Source organism: Amphiura filiformis, chromosome 5 (genome assembly GCF_039555335.1).
Source record: "Amphiura filiformis chromosome 5, Afil_fr2py, whole genome shotgun sequence".
Taxonomy (NCBI): domain Eukaryota; kingdom Metazoa; phylum Echinodermata; class Ophiuroidea; order Amphilepidida; family Amphiuridae; genus Amphiura; species Amphiura filiformis.
In genome coordinates, this window is record NC_092632.1 from 58558941 (window position 1) to 58575626 (window position 16686).

A 16686-nucleotide genomic window follows, 5' to 3' on the forward strand; every position below is an offset into this window, starting at 1 on the left:
AAGCTATTATGACCGAAGTATTCTACTTTGCTATGACGTAGCAGACCTTTTTGGGAATTACCATACCAGCACTTACAGCTATAATAATTATCATGACTAGATGATAGCCTGTTCACAGAAAGTAAATACAATGTTTTCAATATTATCAAGATTAGGTGAGACTTTGAACTAATTCGCTTTCAGAAGTGACTGGGTATAGGTATTTCCCGAAGTTTTTCAAAACAGTAATATAATACTTATTCATCAATTTTTCGCAATTTAATTGTCTAACACATTTGAATAACAGGTATTCGTAGGTCCAGTGAAACCCACCAAAATCGCTGAAAAGGCAGTACCCAAAACTGTGGCACATGCCCATAGACTTATAACCAGCGCGATAGGCCTGCACCTAAATTTTAATTAGATTGTATTTGCTTTCGGGTTTCTAATGTATTAGGTATGTCTAGAATTGGAAGAAGACTTTTTGAGAAATTGGCGGGAACGCGAGGACAAGAAGACAGATCAGCTCGTTTGCTGGAAGAAGCTAAAACGGAGTCCATTCGCGTATTGGATAAACTGCGAAAATGTCTGGGCGACTATAGCTACAGAGAAGTTGGCGAGGCTTTGGATGATTTGAAACAAATGCCTATTAAATATTTTACTTCTCTCAACGATTGGACAGATGGTGACGTTTCACAATCAGTCAATTATCAATTACAAAATCAACTTTTAGGAACATATTTGGCGGACGAAGGTTATGTGGAATTATTCATCAAAATAGCCACAGCACTACAATATTATGTCTCTGGATTTAGACAAGACTCGCAAGGGTTACGCAACTTAGATTTGCTTTGTACTGGAATGCTGAATTATTCGAACAAATGCGAGGACATACGTTTGAAACTGGTTGAATGTGATGGTATAAGCGTATTGATTCAAACACTTGCGTCTCTTCAGGAAAGCTCTTCATCTACACCAACATGTTCCAGAAGTGCAACAAGTATTATTCAGAATATCCTTTTGATATTATACAATTGTCGGAATGATGACACTATCTTACCATATTTACGCAAACTAAATGCTGTGGAAGTTTTAGGGGAAATCATCAAGTTTGGAAATATGGTTCCCAAAACAGTAGCAATCTTACTCGTCGCTAGAATTGGTGAAGAGAAGGATGTGGAGTTGTTGAAATCTCGTGGATGCGTACGATTCTATGTAGAATTATTAAGAACTGCGTATAACTCGAAAGATCATGTCGGTTATCCTGGTGGTTCAAGAGAACCTAAAACGGTGGCGTTCTCTTTATCTGAATTGTTAGATGGTCTGAATGATTTATCTGTTAATGATGATAATAAACGTGAGATACAGAGATGCGGAGGAAAGAAGATACTGGATCAAGTGATACTATCTGAAAGGTTTGGTGGTGAGGAGAAGAAACTAGCGATCAAGGCTTTGTGGAATCTTGCCTTTGTTATTGACGACGAATATGAACTTCAAGAATCTAAGACGGGTAAGTCCGCCTTTAGAATATACAAATATTAAGAATTACATAAATTACGGATCTTTAAAATCAACAGCAATGATTATGTTGACGTAACTATAAACTGGCCACACAACAGAAAGAGAGGAAATCGAATTACTCAACAAGGTAATATGTTTAAAAATGGTTTAGAATTTTTTTTTTTTTTTTGCAGTGTAGCACAGGACAAAATTCTTGTTTTCCGGGGTCATAGTCACTTTATTCTTACTCTCTGACTTGTTTCTTTTATAAGCTCTCCAGACACTACAAAATTCCAAAGAAGCTGCGCTAAGAGTATCAAGTAACAATGCACTATGGGTAATTGAGAGCCATAAACATGATAAATCAGTTTTGCAGACGACGAGAACCGTTCCTTCTGCTCCGCTTGCATACGATCTCGGTACTCCTGATTTCCCGCCTTCCTATGAAAATGTTATGTCAGATCCTACCAATTTAGTAACTTCGAACCAAAGTTGCAGTCATGTGATGATAAGTTACCAATCAAACTCATTCAAGCGGGTAATAATGATTAAGGAGCGACTTCTTCAAGTAGGATATCAGGTGTGGATGGATGATCTTGAAAATGGTGAGTTTACGAGATTGTAACAACATCACGTCATGCAGAGCGTTTACAATACGTGGATCCTGGGTTTCTTTACCGGAAGTCAGTTTGACCGAAAGTCTTTTCCACGAGAAAAGGTTTTGCATAACAATATAATACACCTGGGAGATTAATCCATCTCTTTTGTTGTCTAGTTGTGGAATACGCATATTGTTTTAAACACCCGGGATTCATTGCGCAGACTGTTCGCGTTCGTATGTTAACCTTGAAAAGAACAAATGTACGTACATTTATTTTACCTTTTCGTTGACTGACAGATTTTGTCTTTATAAGATTGCTTGCTTTAATAATAGCACATCTTTGCTGATGTACTATATATGACTGTTCCAAAACTTCCAAACTGAAATTTAACGAGTGTCGGATGTCTGGCTTAGTAAATCAAAAACAGTCAAATCAGCTCCATTTTTCAAACACTAATAAGCCCAATCGCCATTGTAACTTCCGTTTTTTCAGAGCAGTTTTGGGACACTTTGACCTCTGACATATCGGGGAAATTGCTGTAATTATTATTAATTAATTTATTATTGTCATAATGTTTTCATTAAAAATATTTAAATAATTTATTTATTCAATAACAATGTTTTTTGGGGTTTGCTTTCATTCTTGTAAAACATTTTTAATTATATTTTGTACTTACGCACAAAAACCAATTTCTCAGAGGGCAAAGTGTCCCAAAACTGCAAAAACCGTCCCACAATGCATTGCAAACTTCCAATCCAATGCCGATTTCGCTTATTGTTTCTTTAAAATAGACGAAGGTGTTAACTACTTAAATACGTTTCAAATAACTTTTTGTTTTCTTTCCTGTTTTTAATATCCGACTTCCGTCTATACAGGAGACGACGTTCTTGAAAAGAAAATGGGTGCAATCGAAGGATCGGCCGTTTTTCTCATGTGTATGTCAGAAAAATACAAAAATGATAGCTGCTGCAGATCAGGTGAGATGTAGAATATTCTTAGCATCATGTTGGCAAAAATGTAAGAGTATGTCAGAATTGAAACCATATTATTGGAACATCAGTATAGTTTAGTCTAACTTCCTCTCTCTTAATAAAACGCTGAGAGCAAAATTGTTCATGTGACATGTTGGGAGTGGCCTTCTTTTCCTTGTTCTTTATCTTCAATTTTGTTTCTTTTTTTCTGTCCACCGGACAGCATGCTTTCAGACCAAAGTGTGTCTCCGCACGGAGTGATTGTATAAACAAACAAACGAATCAATAATTTATTACGAATGTTTAAGAGCAAAAATGCCATGCCTAATATACAGATTAGATGACCTTGAAGTAAGAAAATATTTTGAAGTACACTTAAATAATATAACCAAACTAAAAGTGGTTTCCCCCTCCCGAAAAAAAATCATGCACATGGGGCGGAAATTATACCCCTTAAGTCTTGGGATATAGAACTCATACCATCCTCTTGTGTATCAGCTTTATTTGTCTCGAAATTTGAGGGCAAACACTGTTTGGTTGTGTTCCCCTACGACTCGCAATAAAAAATAATAACAAATTTATTTGTAGTTTTCAAACTTTCACAAAACGTAATGTGACAAACTCTGAATGTAATTCAATAATCAACCCATTATTGAAACATACTCTTGTTTATTTGGTTTTAAAGAGGCTACTTACGCTAAGAAGTTGAGCAAAGCTATTATACCGCTTCTGGTTGAAGAAAATTACAAGCCAGATGGATGGCTGCAACGATTTACCGACAAAGAAATCTGTCAAAGGTTCTGTTCGGAAGATGATGTCGATTCAAATATGCCTGCCCTTGTGAAAGTTATCAAAAAAACTGATTTGGGTAAGTTAGAAAGGGGGCAGTTAAGTTTAATGTTAAACTGTCATCGATAAAATATAGGTAGTCTTCATGCCGGGCCTTGCAATTAGATTATAATGAGCACATTATCATATATATTATTATAACTCATATAGAAAAGCAAAGTGTCTGTATTATCGCAAGAAGATGTCACCCTACATTAATCAAATAGAGTTTAGTGGAAGAGTATGATGGCAGCCCCGGGATGGCAACGAAGTGGTCAAATTATTCAAATTGAGGAGAAACGAAGAGTATTGCGAGAACATTTTTGTGAATGGACAGAACCGTCATTGTTTACATGTTTACTATACTAGTAACGTGGATGTGGGGTACGTTTGTCTGTGCGTTATTTGTGTAATTCCATTGCCTTCATTTTTATTTCTCCGTTATTATTTTTGCAGATACCACCGGCACCGTTGCTTCCGCTCGATCCACCGCTGGTATGACACGGGCTTGATGGATTTCCTGATGTTAAAATGTTCAAGGTTAAATATCCATTGAGAGAAATATTGAAATAACAAAATATAACCACAATCATACTGCAGTTACTGTCCGTTTTCCTATGACGCGTAACCACTACAAATAGTGTATGTTAGAAGTATAGACAATTGCCTAGTTAATGTCGCTGTGTGAAAAATAACCAGCCAATATTTAAAGTACTCTTCTGAAATTCTAGAAAATATAGTGTTGTAACATGTCCTAAATTTTTAGGTAATTTAGATGTTTGGAAATATTCCCACTTTGGTGTTTTAGTGTTTGTTATAGGTAGTAATAGGACATTGCCTTGTTAACGTCACTGTGTGAAAAATAACCGGCCAATATTTAAAGTACTCTTCTGAAATTCTAGAAAATATAGTTTTGTAACATGTCCTAAATTTTTCGCTAATTTAGGTGTTTGGAAATATTCGCACTTTTTTGTTTTATGAAGGATATGTAAACGATAGATAACACCAAAAAATATGAAGAAATTATTTCCAAACCGTGTTACGGTCCACAGCCATTGTGTTTCTCATTTTCAAGAATTCTTGTTAACAATATGCACACTATTGTCTCATTTCGTAAACAAAGGCCCACCCAGTATTGTTACCTTGCGATTGCTTTATAATCGTTCACCCAACTGAAAATATAATACCAGCTCATTGCTCATTGCACAGGTAAAACAGAAACATCTGATGTAATATAGTTGAGCTGTTTTCAATGAGTGTTATCTTGGTTTTAATAGTTTTTAATGGGGTTTAAGTCCTGTAAAGGTCGTGGTGACATGACTGCATCATGTACAGTGCCATGAGTGCCAGGATAGATGAATACGTGATCACGTAGAATAAAATGGGGCCCAATCACGGGCCTCAATAATTACTTAAATACCAGTAGCCGATTACGATGGGGTAACATCACAGTTGGTCAAATCACGTGTAGTTCTTAAATTATAGACAAAAACGTCATAACGGGTCATTTAAATTGTAAATAGGTACCGTATAACGTTTTTTGAAGGAAACACATGAATCTGTAATTTCTCTACTTAAGTATAGAAATTAGATACATGTATATGACAATGTTAGTGACTTATCCTTCACTTTTAAGCAATTTATACACAATGCTAATATTTTACAGTTTCGCTAGAATCACTGAATGGGGTTTTAATGTAAATATTTGGTCATTTTTCGACAATACCTACATTAACTACGATTGTAATATGAAATGGGACCTAATTAACTAACAAATGTGTGAATAACAGCTAATGGTAAATAAAAAGTTTTTGAAGGAAACAAAAAACTCATGCGTCGGCCGGGAATCGAACCCGGGACAATTGCTTGGAAGGCAACTATGTTAACCACTACACCACCGACGCTTAGAGATAGAAGGTGTTTTATAGCTTGTAAACGGCGCTATCTGGTTACCACCAAACCGTTTCAGGAGCGGGGTAAATAATTTACTGCGCCACTTTGATTGCCTGTTTTAGATCGGGAATAGACCCGAATATTTGTCAATCTTGATGATGAAAGAAATAGCTTCTTTGCAGTATTCTGATCACAATAATCTGAATATCGTTAAAAATTAACTTAATTGGTTGATTAACCGTGCGCCTTGCGGATGTATTTAATGAAAACAATTTATTCAACACACTCAATCTAAAATAAGTCGTAAGTTCATTATAAGCATAATTTGATAATAGGTAAGCATAAAAGTATTTGCTTTATTGCAAACAAAAACAAACCAGGCGCCGCGTGTGAGGCTCGAACTCACGACCTTCAGATTATGAGACTGACGCGCTGCCGACTGCGCCAACGAGGCCCATAGAAACAATATTTAAAGGTAAGTATAAACACGTTCTTCCCATTGTTTGTTCGGTTGTGTTAGTTTTTTAATCAATTAGTCTGTTTGTTAAAGGTCCATTCAGTGATTTGAAGATCCGGACGATCGTAAAAAGCATCAATTCTCCACTATACTCCCAAAGAACGACACCAATGCCCGCCAATAAAACACTTTTTAATACATAAGCTTGCGTTGTGTTGGTATTTATTTGCACCGGCCACAGCGAATCGTGAGCTCAATGAGAGCAGGCACAATTATTATAATAATTATAATAATTGTGAATCTTTTTTCTTACTCTACTTGTACAAACAATGCAGTGAGATCCTAGACTAATACAATGGGGAAGCCTAAAGCCTAAACGAAAACAATCGCGGTAGGAGCGGGCTACGAAAACTCTTGAAAAAACTCCTGATTACTATTTTTGGAGAAAAATTGAGAACGTACGATGACCCTGGCTTTCTACCTCATGTCAACCTGATGATTGAATTCTTTCCTCCCCGAATAATCAGTCAAACACCCACCCTGGATAACCGACAGAGGCAAAACCTTTTAAAAATACACATTAAAAATTTTTTGAATTTAACAAAAAATTTTGAAAAAGCGTGTGTGCTGCGTGGTGCTACCAACCTGAAGTGACTACCAAACACTATCACGCCCCGGCGCACACCCAAGTCATTCATTATGACGTAACGTGAAGAAAATAAATATATGCTAATTCGCCGAGGGCGCTCAAACGCACATATTTTCATTTCTCCACTATACTCCCAAAGAACGACACCAATGCCCGCCAATAAAACACTTTTTAATACATAAGCTTGCGTTGTGTTGGTATTTATTTGCACCGGCCACAGCGAATCGTGAGCTCAATGAAGTAAAAGTCAGGGAAATTTACAATCCCAACGATTGGGAAACTGAAAGCAATTTTGGTAAACTTTCCTTGACATAGCCATCTTTGGCTGAATCAGACCTCCATCTGCCGTGCCTCTTAAATAATCTTTCAGGCACCCCGCATTAGCTGCCTCTGTGGCACCCCCTGAACGCAGGCTATGAACACCAAATTTTGATGTGTCGCCAACTATTGGCTTGAGCGCATCCAAAATGACTTCGCGAACTCTAGTATATGACATTGGTCGGTTATCCTTGCGCAATTTGTAACCCATTTTTGTGGCAGACAAACTTCTGAAAATGAATGAACATGAATCTTGGACCTGAGCTAACTCTAAATACTTCTGTAACATACGAACAGGACAAACTCTTGATGTCAGACGTGCTATAATAACTGATTTACCTTGCCTATAAATGTCCGTCTTGCTAGAAGGAATCAGAATTGACATATGTGATAACTCAAATGTTACATGCTCTCTTTTTATCTCAGAAAGTTCATCAAAACGGAGAAACCCTGCATAAGCTATCAAGCACATTGTTACAGTTCTAATAGTAAGCAAATTCTTGGACAAATCTGCACAATAGAGATCATATACTTTAACCAGAATTTCTGCTGTTATAGGCTCCTTTTTAACGGTAGGAGATGCTAATTTACGTTTCAAACCCTCAGCAGCATTCTTAACAATTGGAGAAAGACAAGGATCTGAACTCCCTGCCAATTTATGAGCCCATGAAATAGCAGCAGTGGCTTTCAAAATAGGTGCTGGTGTGTTGGCTGAATGACTGACATGAATGAGATATAATGAAACATAATAGGGATCCGCTGGAATGTTTGACTTTCCAAATCTGTCAGCCCATGTGCACCAATTGCAAAATGCTCCCCCATATTGTTTTATAGTTGAATCGGCTCTAGAGTTTAATGTCACACCAGGCAATTCTGATGCTAATTTGTTCAGTTCATCATGCTCTTCGTATCCCGCATCTGACCATATACCACTCTGAAAGATTACCTGCAAATGAAATGAAAACAATTTTTAAGAATTCCGCAGTCAAATGCATTTAGGCCTACTAATATTTATAACATTGTCTGATTACTCTACCTACTTACTAATTTTCACTTCTTGTCAATGCTGTCCTTCACGCATCGAGTACCAAATCAATCTTCATAAATTCCTGCTATATTAGCATGTAACTTATCTTCGTTGCAAGCTTTGATATTTGTTGCATTTCATTTATATAAAGTTCTTTGTATTTCCTCGAAAATTCATTACCAATATCATGGCATACTCAATTTACAGAATATGTTTCTCTTAAAATATCAAAATTATTAGGATTTCAAATCCAACCGATTTTGCTCAACGCATTCGATTAAAACTGGACTCTTACCGCCAGAATAGCACTTCTGGCTATTTGTTTAACGAACTGCTCGTTATTGTATCTGCCATTTACAAACATACCAGGAAAATACTGTAATTCCTGTATATCCACCACTCCAACTATAGGAGTCTGTCCATCTGGGAACAATATCGGCCAAAAAGGGGCCGAATACCACTGAGGGCAAATAAGAGTTCCTGCTGCCCCCGAACGCATCATGTGAAATAGGACTCTTGGAATGAGGTGGATAGGTGGCACTAACCAGTTATTTTCATTAGACCAATCCACAGTAAATGCGTCTATATTCTCACAACCTGGGTTCCAAAACCTCGAATCGAATCTTGGCAACTTTGCATTGTAAAAACTGGCAAATCTATCTATTGTATGAGGACCCCATCTTTTGTCCAATTTCTCAAATATATAATCTGAGATAGCCCAATCATCAGCATCAATAATGCGACTGATATAATCAGCTCTTTCATTGTCTGATCTAGGGACCCATTCCACTTCTAAAGATATATTATCTTGGACACAAATTCTAAAAATGTTCAAAGCAATTTCTTGTAATTCAGTTTTCATACTGCCTTTTGTTGCTATCGCTGCAACACTTTGGTTATCCGTAAACCATTTCACAACATGATTCCCAAGCTTCTTGACAAATGAAGCCATGACCATTTCTTCGGCCTTAAGCTCTCTCCATGCCGAGCTTCGTCTTGCATCAACTTGATTCCATTGCCCATGAGCAATATCATCTGACATATCTACTACATACCCACCGTAGCCAGTGCTACTTGCATCTGAATAAACTATTTTAGATGCTGCTGTTTTCGGTTCTACTTTTGCACAATTGAGTGTACGAATATTTTCCCGCCAAAACTCTAATTCACTAATGGCTTCTTCCGACACACAAACAAAGGATTCCCAGTTTTCTTTACCTTCTACACAGACATGTAAAGATTTCGTCATTAATCTTGCTATATTTCCAACTGCCAGGCTAGTGGAAACAATTTTTCCCGCCACACTGGCCAGAAGTCTAGCCTTTACATTTAAATTCCCACTATTGTCTTTGTAGTTAAGAATAGTGGTAGTACTTTGATGGATGTCTTGAACTCTTCTTCCGGTGACCCCAAATGCACCCGATTCTAGATCAATATCATATCCCAACCACTCTAATGTTATTGTTGGGCTCCAAATCGACTTCTGGATATTCGGCACAAATCCAGATTTAATCAGATCGGCTTTAATACTATCACTAGCCTCTTTTGCTTTATCTACAGACCCACCAAAACCTAGACCATCATCTAGAAATACTACAATTGCCTTGCCTTCGCTTCTCCACTTCTTTACCAACGGTCGCACTATTTTAGTAAAAATAAATGGAGCCGAACTCAAACCAAATGCCAGGCAAGAAAATCTAAAATAACGCACTTTACCATTGAGATTCCATGAGAATCCCAAGAATTTTCTATGCATAGGGTGAATCTCTATATGATGATACCCGGACTTTAAGCCCGGACTTTAAGTCAAATTTGAACATGGAACCACCTTTCCTAAGAAACAGCAGTGCTGTTCTCATATCCTCAAACTTAACAGATTGCTTGCGAATGAACTTGTTTACCATCCTCAGGTCAAGAATTAGCCTCTTTTTTCCGTTTGGCTGAATAGAAACAGTGAGTGGGTTAATAACGTGTGGGGAGATTGACAAATTTCTACAGACCCCAATTTTACCAGCTCAGATATGGCCTCAGTCACAAATTCGTGATTATTATACGCAGACCTGTTATTCTTGGATGATTGCATCGGAGGCTCGTCATAAAAGGAATTACGTATCCGTTTTCAATAGTTTCCATTATAAACTGTGGTGCCCCAATTTCCCGCCAAAACTGGGCGTGGCTTTTTAGCCTACCTGAAACCTTGATCGCAATATTACCTTCGCTTCTCTCATAATCTGCATAATCAAATACTATATTATCTGAAATACAGACACATTCATCTACGCTACATGAATTCTCATACTTAACTTTAGCTCTATTTACTTTAGATGCCTGCATTTTGCGGCTGGTTTGTACTAAACTGCTGCCGTCTGGCTGGACAACTTTCTCTCCAGTGGCCGAACTTCCCACAGAAGTAGCAACTGCCTTTGCCTTGCCTGCTGATGGGCCCAGTGAAGGACCCTCCTGCACGAAAAAGCTGACTAGAAGAACCAGGCATACCAAAACCACCACCCACGGAAGCGCCGCCATTTTTTTTGAACTTTTTTGCCGCTTGCTTGCTAGCTTGCTTCTGCTTGATCTTTTTTCCTGCTCGATATTCGGCCCGTTGAATTCTTTTGTGATCATCCTCATCAGCTGCCAACTCATTGGTTTCATACTCTGACACGGTCGCCCACCCATGCTCGCTGATGTCAGCCAGTCTTATAAACTTCTGTCTTGTACCGATGGTATCTCTCGCTTTAAGTAGGTGCACCTTACCATCAACTGGGTCATCAATGGCCTTGGTTATTAGGTCGTCAACAGATCTATGTTACAAGTAAATAATACGTAACACTTATTAGAGACAATTCATATCAGATCATATACGCGCCAAATCGCACATTTCGCGCCAATCAACCAATTGAGATAATTCAATACATTTCCACGCTGGATGATTTTCTTTTACTCGGACACATTAGCTCATACCAATTGAACAACATCTCTATAAAAGGTGAGCCACGCGTATCACTGCCCTTTGCTATTGTTAACCTTGCACACAGAACAGACCTATTGATATTACACGGTCCACTGTGACACGGTCCATTGGACCCATTACAACTGACCAGAAAAGCTGCTGCCAACCATTTCTTATTAAACATAATAGTAACTGAATTATCCTTCTAATAAATTTAATCATTTTAAGTACTACAGAAACGGAACGAAAACTTAACTGGTTAAACTCGTACTGCCGTTTATTTCCTTCTCTTTTCCACTTTGTCTCAGAGGCCGTCGCCAACTTCTTTTCAAAACACTCCGCTGTTTTCTTATTTTCTTGCCAAAATTCCTCCTTTGCTGACTGTAGTGACTCTGTAAACGAACTTTTAGCTCTGCTTGGCTACTTTTGAACTGATTCAGTAACTCTTGAATGTCTTCTTTCGTTGCGGCCGTCATATTCATATAGGCCTAACACCAATGCCACGTCACTGAAGTTGAGACGGAACCGGTATATTGAAAAAGCGTGTGTGCTGCGTGGTGCTACCAACCTGAAGTGACTACCAAACACTATCACGCCCCGGCGCACACCCAAGTCATTCATTATGACGTAACGTGAAGAAAATAAATATATGCTAATTCGCCGAGGGCGCTCCAACGCACATATTTTCATAATTCAGATGTTGGCACATTTGTTTGTGTCATAAATGTGCTAACATAGCCTGCTAGTGATTAACCGAGGGCTCTGTATTAAAGACAAAATAATACACTTAAGTATAGAAATTAGATACATGTATTTGAATGGGGCTTCAACTTTGTCAATACTGCTGTTTTCCTCGTTTTTTGCCATTTTTTATTTCATTTCAAAAATACCTAATAACAATGTTAGTGACTTATCCTTCACTTTTAAGCAATTTATACACAATGCTAATATTTTACAGTTTCGCTAGAATCACTGAATGGGGTTTTAATGTAAATATTTGGTCATTTTTCGACAATACCTACATTAACTACGATTATAGTATAAAATGGGACCTAATTAACTAAAAATTGTGTGAATAACAGCTAATGGTAAATAAAAAGTTTTGAAGGAAACAAAAACTCATGCGTCGGCCGGGAATCGAACCCGGGACAATTGCTTGGAAGGCAACTATGTTAACCACTACACCACCGACGCTTAGAGATAAAAGGTGTTTTATAGCTTGTAAACGGCGCTATCTGGTTACCACCAAACCGTTTCAGTGGCGGAGTAAATAATTTACTGCGCCACTTTGATTGCCTGTTTTAGATCGGGAATAGACCCGAATATTTGTCAATCTTGATGATGAAAGAAATAGCTTCTTTGCAGTATTCTGATCACAATAATCTGAATATCGTTAAAAATTAACTTAATTAACTTAATTGGTTGATTAACCGTGCGCCGTGCGGTTGTATTTAATGAAAACAATTTATTCAACCCACTCAATCTAAAATAAGTCGTAAGTTCATTATGATAAGCATAATTAATAGGTAAGCATAAAAGTATTTTCTTTATTGCAAACAAAAACAAACCAGGTGCCCCGTGTGAGGCTCGAACTCACGACCTTCAGATTATGAGAGCAGTACAAGGGAGGAGCTGGTAAAAGCCCAAGAAAATACAAAGACATTACAAAACCAAGTTAATTCCCTAGAAGATAGAAACAAAAGAAACAATCTTATATTCGCAGGTATACCACAAGACCAAAATAATGAATCATGGGAAACGAGTGAGGAAAAAGTAAGAGGTGTAATACGTTCCCAAATGAAGATCGATCCAACTGGCATTGATATTGAACGCGCTCACCGTATCCCAAATGGGCCTACTCAGAATGGATCTAAACCAATTATTGTCATGTTCTCAAAGTACAAAGATAAAGAAAGGGTCTTGAGTAACTCATATAAGTTGAAAGGGTCAAATATCTATGTAAATCAGGATTATTGCAAAAATACCCGTGATGTTCATAAAATCCTTCGTGAAAAAAGAAATGAAATCAAAAACGATGTCAAGAAAGCTGAAATCAAATACAAAAAACTAGTTGTTACTGATCATGCAGGAAATGTTGCTTCATTTCATTATGATGAAGAAAGTAAGGAGGTCGTTTCTAAATAGGGTCTGCCCATGGCCCTTTAACTGGTAAAACTAGCTTTGTGAAAAAAACACTGAACTTCATTGCTTGGAATGTAGATGGACTGTTCTCAAAACTTGATAATGCTGACTTTATTGAAAATTGCTTGAATTATGATATTATTTGTTTCTGTGGAGACATGGACCACTGATGTAAAAGATTATGTGAATTTTTTGCCTGGTTATACATTATACGATACTCCTGGTAAGAAACCTCGTTTTGGTCGTACATCTGGTGGTGTTATGGATTATGTCAAAAATGATATTGCTGAAGGTATTAGTAGAATTTCTACCAATCAGGAGGATTGTATTTTTCTTGTGTTATGTAAAACCTTTTTTTTTTTTTTTAAAGATATCATTTTGGGTACTGTGTATATTCCGCCTGTAAACTCCACTCGTCACTCAATTAATTCCAAAACTAGTATTGATACCTTAGAAGATGCTTTGAACATTATTCTTGTTGACTACCCTGATGTAAATATTATGCTTTGTGGTGATTTTAATGCTCGTACAGGTCATGAACTGGATTATATTGAAAATGATTCTATTGACTTTATTGTTGACACCAATGATGTCTATGATGAAGATGTATTTGTTATACCCCGAGAATCTAAAGATTCTATTGTTAACACATACGGCCGCAAGTTGCTCTCTTTATGTAAACTGTTTAATATCCACATCCTGAACGGGCGTAGTGAAGCTGATGCTATGGGTGAATACACCTTTATTGGTGCGAATGGATCTAGTGTTATTGATTATGCAATTGTATCTACCAATATGTTCAATGACATTTGTTATTTTGAGGTAGTAGCAAGAGTTGAATCGTGTCATTTACCAATCTGTTGGTCTACTGAGACTAATGTTTATAATCATGCCAGGTCACATCAGGACAAGGACATTACTACACATCATTATACAAAAATACAAATGGGATGATCACCACGGCGCTCAATTTAGTAGTAATCTTGAGTCAAACATTTGTCAAGAAATACTTGCAGCGGCTAAAGGTTGTATTGTAACAAATATAGATTTGGCCGTTGAATTGATTACGCAGACGCTCCAGTCTGCTGCTCAAAACATGCTTGTAAATAAAGAAGCCCCTCAGAGAGCCGGTTTGAACAAAAATACTTGGTTTGATAATGAATGTAAGAAAACGAAAGCTATGAAGTTTTTTTGCTCCGTAAATTTAGAAGAACAAATAACATGAGTGATTTTACCAGATACAAAAATGTTAAAAGTGTGTATAAAAGTTTGTGTAAAAACAAGAAATTTCAGTACAAACAAAATCTCCAGCAGAAGTTAGAGAATGTAATTTCTAATCCAAAGCTATTCTGGAATACTGTGAAAAGTATCCTGAGTCCACATAAGACTGTTGCTCAATCCTCGTTGAGTATGGGTGATTGGTATCACCACTTCAAGTGTGTTTTAGTCACAATGACCATGTTGAAAATGACATCCACCTAAATGGTGCTGAAAACAATGAGAACTCATACAATGATTTAATGGAGATTCAAGTTGATGATGACCAGGAATGTGATATTGATTTGAATTCACCTATAAGTATGGAAGAAATAACAAATGCCATTTCTTCTTTAAAGCCAAATAAGGCACCTGGGCTAGATGGCCTACCAAGTGAAATTTTTAAACATGTTTCAAGTGATGTTCTAGAACTTATTCATACATTGTTAAATCATTTGTTTAATAACGGTGTTTTTCCAACTGCGTGGAGTAGAGGAATTATTGTACCCATACATAAAAAAGGTTCTATGGAAGAACCTGGTAACTATAGACCAATAACATTGCTTGATGTATTTGGAAAAATTTTCACCTCTATTCTGCATACAAGACTCGCTGATTGGTGTGATCAAAATAATAAAATTCCGGAAAATCAAGCTGGCTTCCGTAAAGGATATTCGACTGTGCATAACATTTTCACATTATACAGTGTCATTCAAAAGAAACTTCTCCGATCAAGGGGAAATGTTATTGTTTATTTGTTGACTTCAAACAAGCTTTTGACTGCGTCTCAAGAGAAAAACTTATGGCGAAATTAATATCCGTTGGAATCAGAGGTAAAATGAAGAACATTTTGACAGGCTTAAACAAAACCGTTAAAGCCTGTATTCGCAAAGGAAATACAATCTCTGAATTTTTAACATGTACTACTGGACTCAAGCAAGGCTGTCTACTTAGCCCATTACAATTTGCTCTTTTTATTTCAGAATTGTCAAACTTTCTTGATAATAACGGTGCTCATGGATTTCAATTGTACCCTGATATCACAGAGATCAACTCACTTTATTATGCGGATGACATTGTTATTATGGCTGATACAGTCGGTGGACTCAAGAAACACATAGCCTCTCTCCAAGAATTTTGTTTGAACTGGGAAATGAAGGTTAACATCAGTAAAACTCAAATCATGATTTTCCGGAAAGGAGGGCGCATTCGAAGAGACGAAGCTTGGTTTTATCAAAACAATCGCCTTGATGTTGTTAAATCGTACCGTTACCTGGGTATTCAACTGTCTACTGGTAATGCATGGGGCAGAGCGACACGAGCATTGGCTGATCAGGCGAGTAAGGCGTTGAACGCACTTAGAAAAACGATGTCTGCCGTTGGAAATATTTCTTATGACTCATACTTCAAGATATTTGATACAACAATTTTGCCTATTCTTACATACGGCTCTGAAATCTGGGGTTACAAAAAATATGATTGCATTGAAAACATTCATTTCAAAGCATGTAAACATTTTTACAGATATCTCAAAACACTCCCAATATTGCTGCTGTTGGTGAATGTGGTAGACTTCCAATTTATGTTACTTGTATGATTCGTTGTGTTAAATTTTGGTTTCAACTTCTAAATATGGACAATAACAGGTATCCAAAAAAATGCTACCTTATGTTATTGTATCTTGATGACAGAGGTAAATCAACCGGGGTAATGCATGTTAAAAACATTCTTTTAATGCATGGCTTTGGCCACGTTTGGTACAATCAAGGTGTTGAAAATGAATGTCTTTTTATGTACATATTTAAACAAAGACTTGAAGATGTTGCAAAACAAAACTGGTATTCTGATGTAACTTCACTTGATAAGCTACGCACTTATTGCACTTTCAAGTGTCAATTGACTCCTGAAAAATATCTTTTTGATGTAAAACACGCCTCATACAGGCGTTTTTTAGCTAAATTAAGGTGTTCAGTCATATTCTCAAGATTGAAACAGGTAGAAGACTGAAATTGGATTTGGAGGACCGGGTTTGTGATCTGTGCAGGGATGGGAATATTGAAGATGAATATCATTTTGTCATGGTCTGCAAGTTTTTTGATAAGATTCGTCAAAA

At 37.1% G+C, this 16686-nt stretch overlaps 1 protein-coding gene and 3 non-coding genes across 4 annotated transcripts; 1 reads left to right on the plus strand and 3 right to left on the minus strand.

Moving 5' to 3' along the window:
* The first annotated feature begins 403 nt into the window (after nt 1-403).
* On the plus strand, nt 404-4392 carry LOC140152308 (uncharacterized). Its single transcript, XM_072174610.1, has 5 exons — nt 404-1489; nt 1752-2084; nt 2957-3058; nt 3738-3920; nt 4337-4392. Exons 1-5 carry the CDS (start codon nt 439-441, stop codon nt 4390-4392), a joined length of 1725 nt encoding a protein of 574 aa, XP_072030711.1. The 5' UTR covers nt 404-438.
* A 1320-nt stretch (nt 4393-5712) lies between these two features.
* Nucleotides 5713-5784, minus strand: Trnag-ucc (transfer RNA glycine (anticodon UCC)). Its single transcript has one exon. It is a non-coding gene; the product is annotated as a tRNA-Gly (tRNA).
* Nucleotides 5785-6154: 370 nt separating this feature from the next.
* Nucleotides 6155-6227, minus strand: Trnam-cau (transfer RNA methionine (anticodon CAU)). Its single transcript has one exon. It is a non-coding gene; the product is annotated as a tRNA-Met (tRNA).
* Nucleotides 6228-12296: 6069 nt separating this feature from the next.
* Trnag-ucc (transfer RNA glycine (anticodon UCC)) lies at nt 12297-12368 on the minus strand. Its single transcript has one exon. It is a non-coding gene; the product is annotated as a tRNA-Gly (tRNA).
* Nucleotides 12369-16686: the final 4318 nt, after the last annotated feature.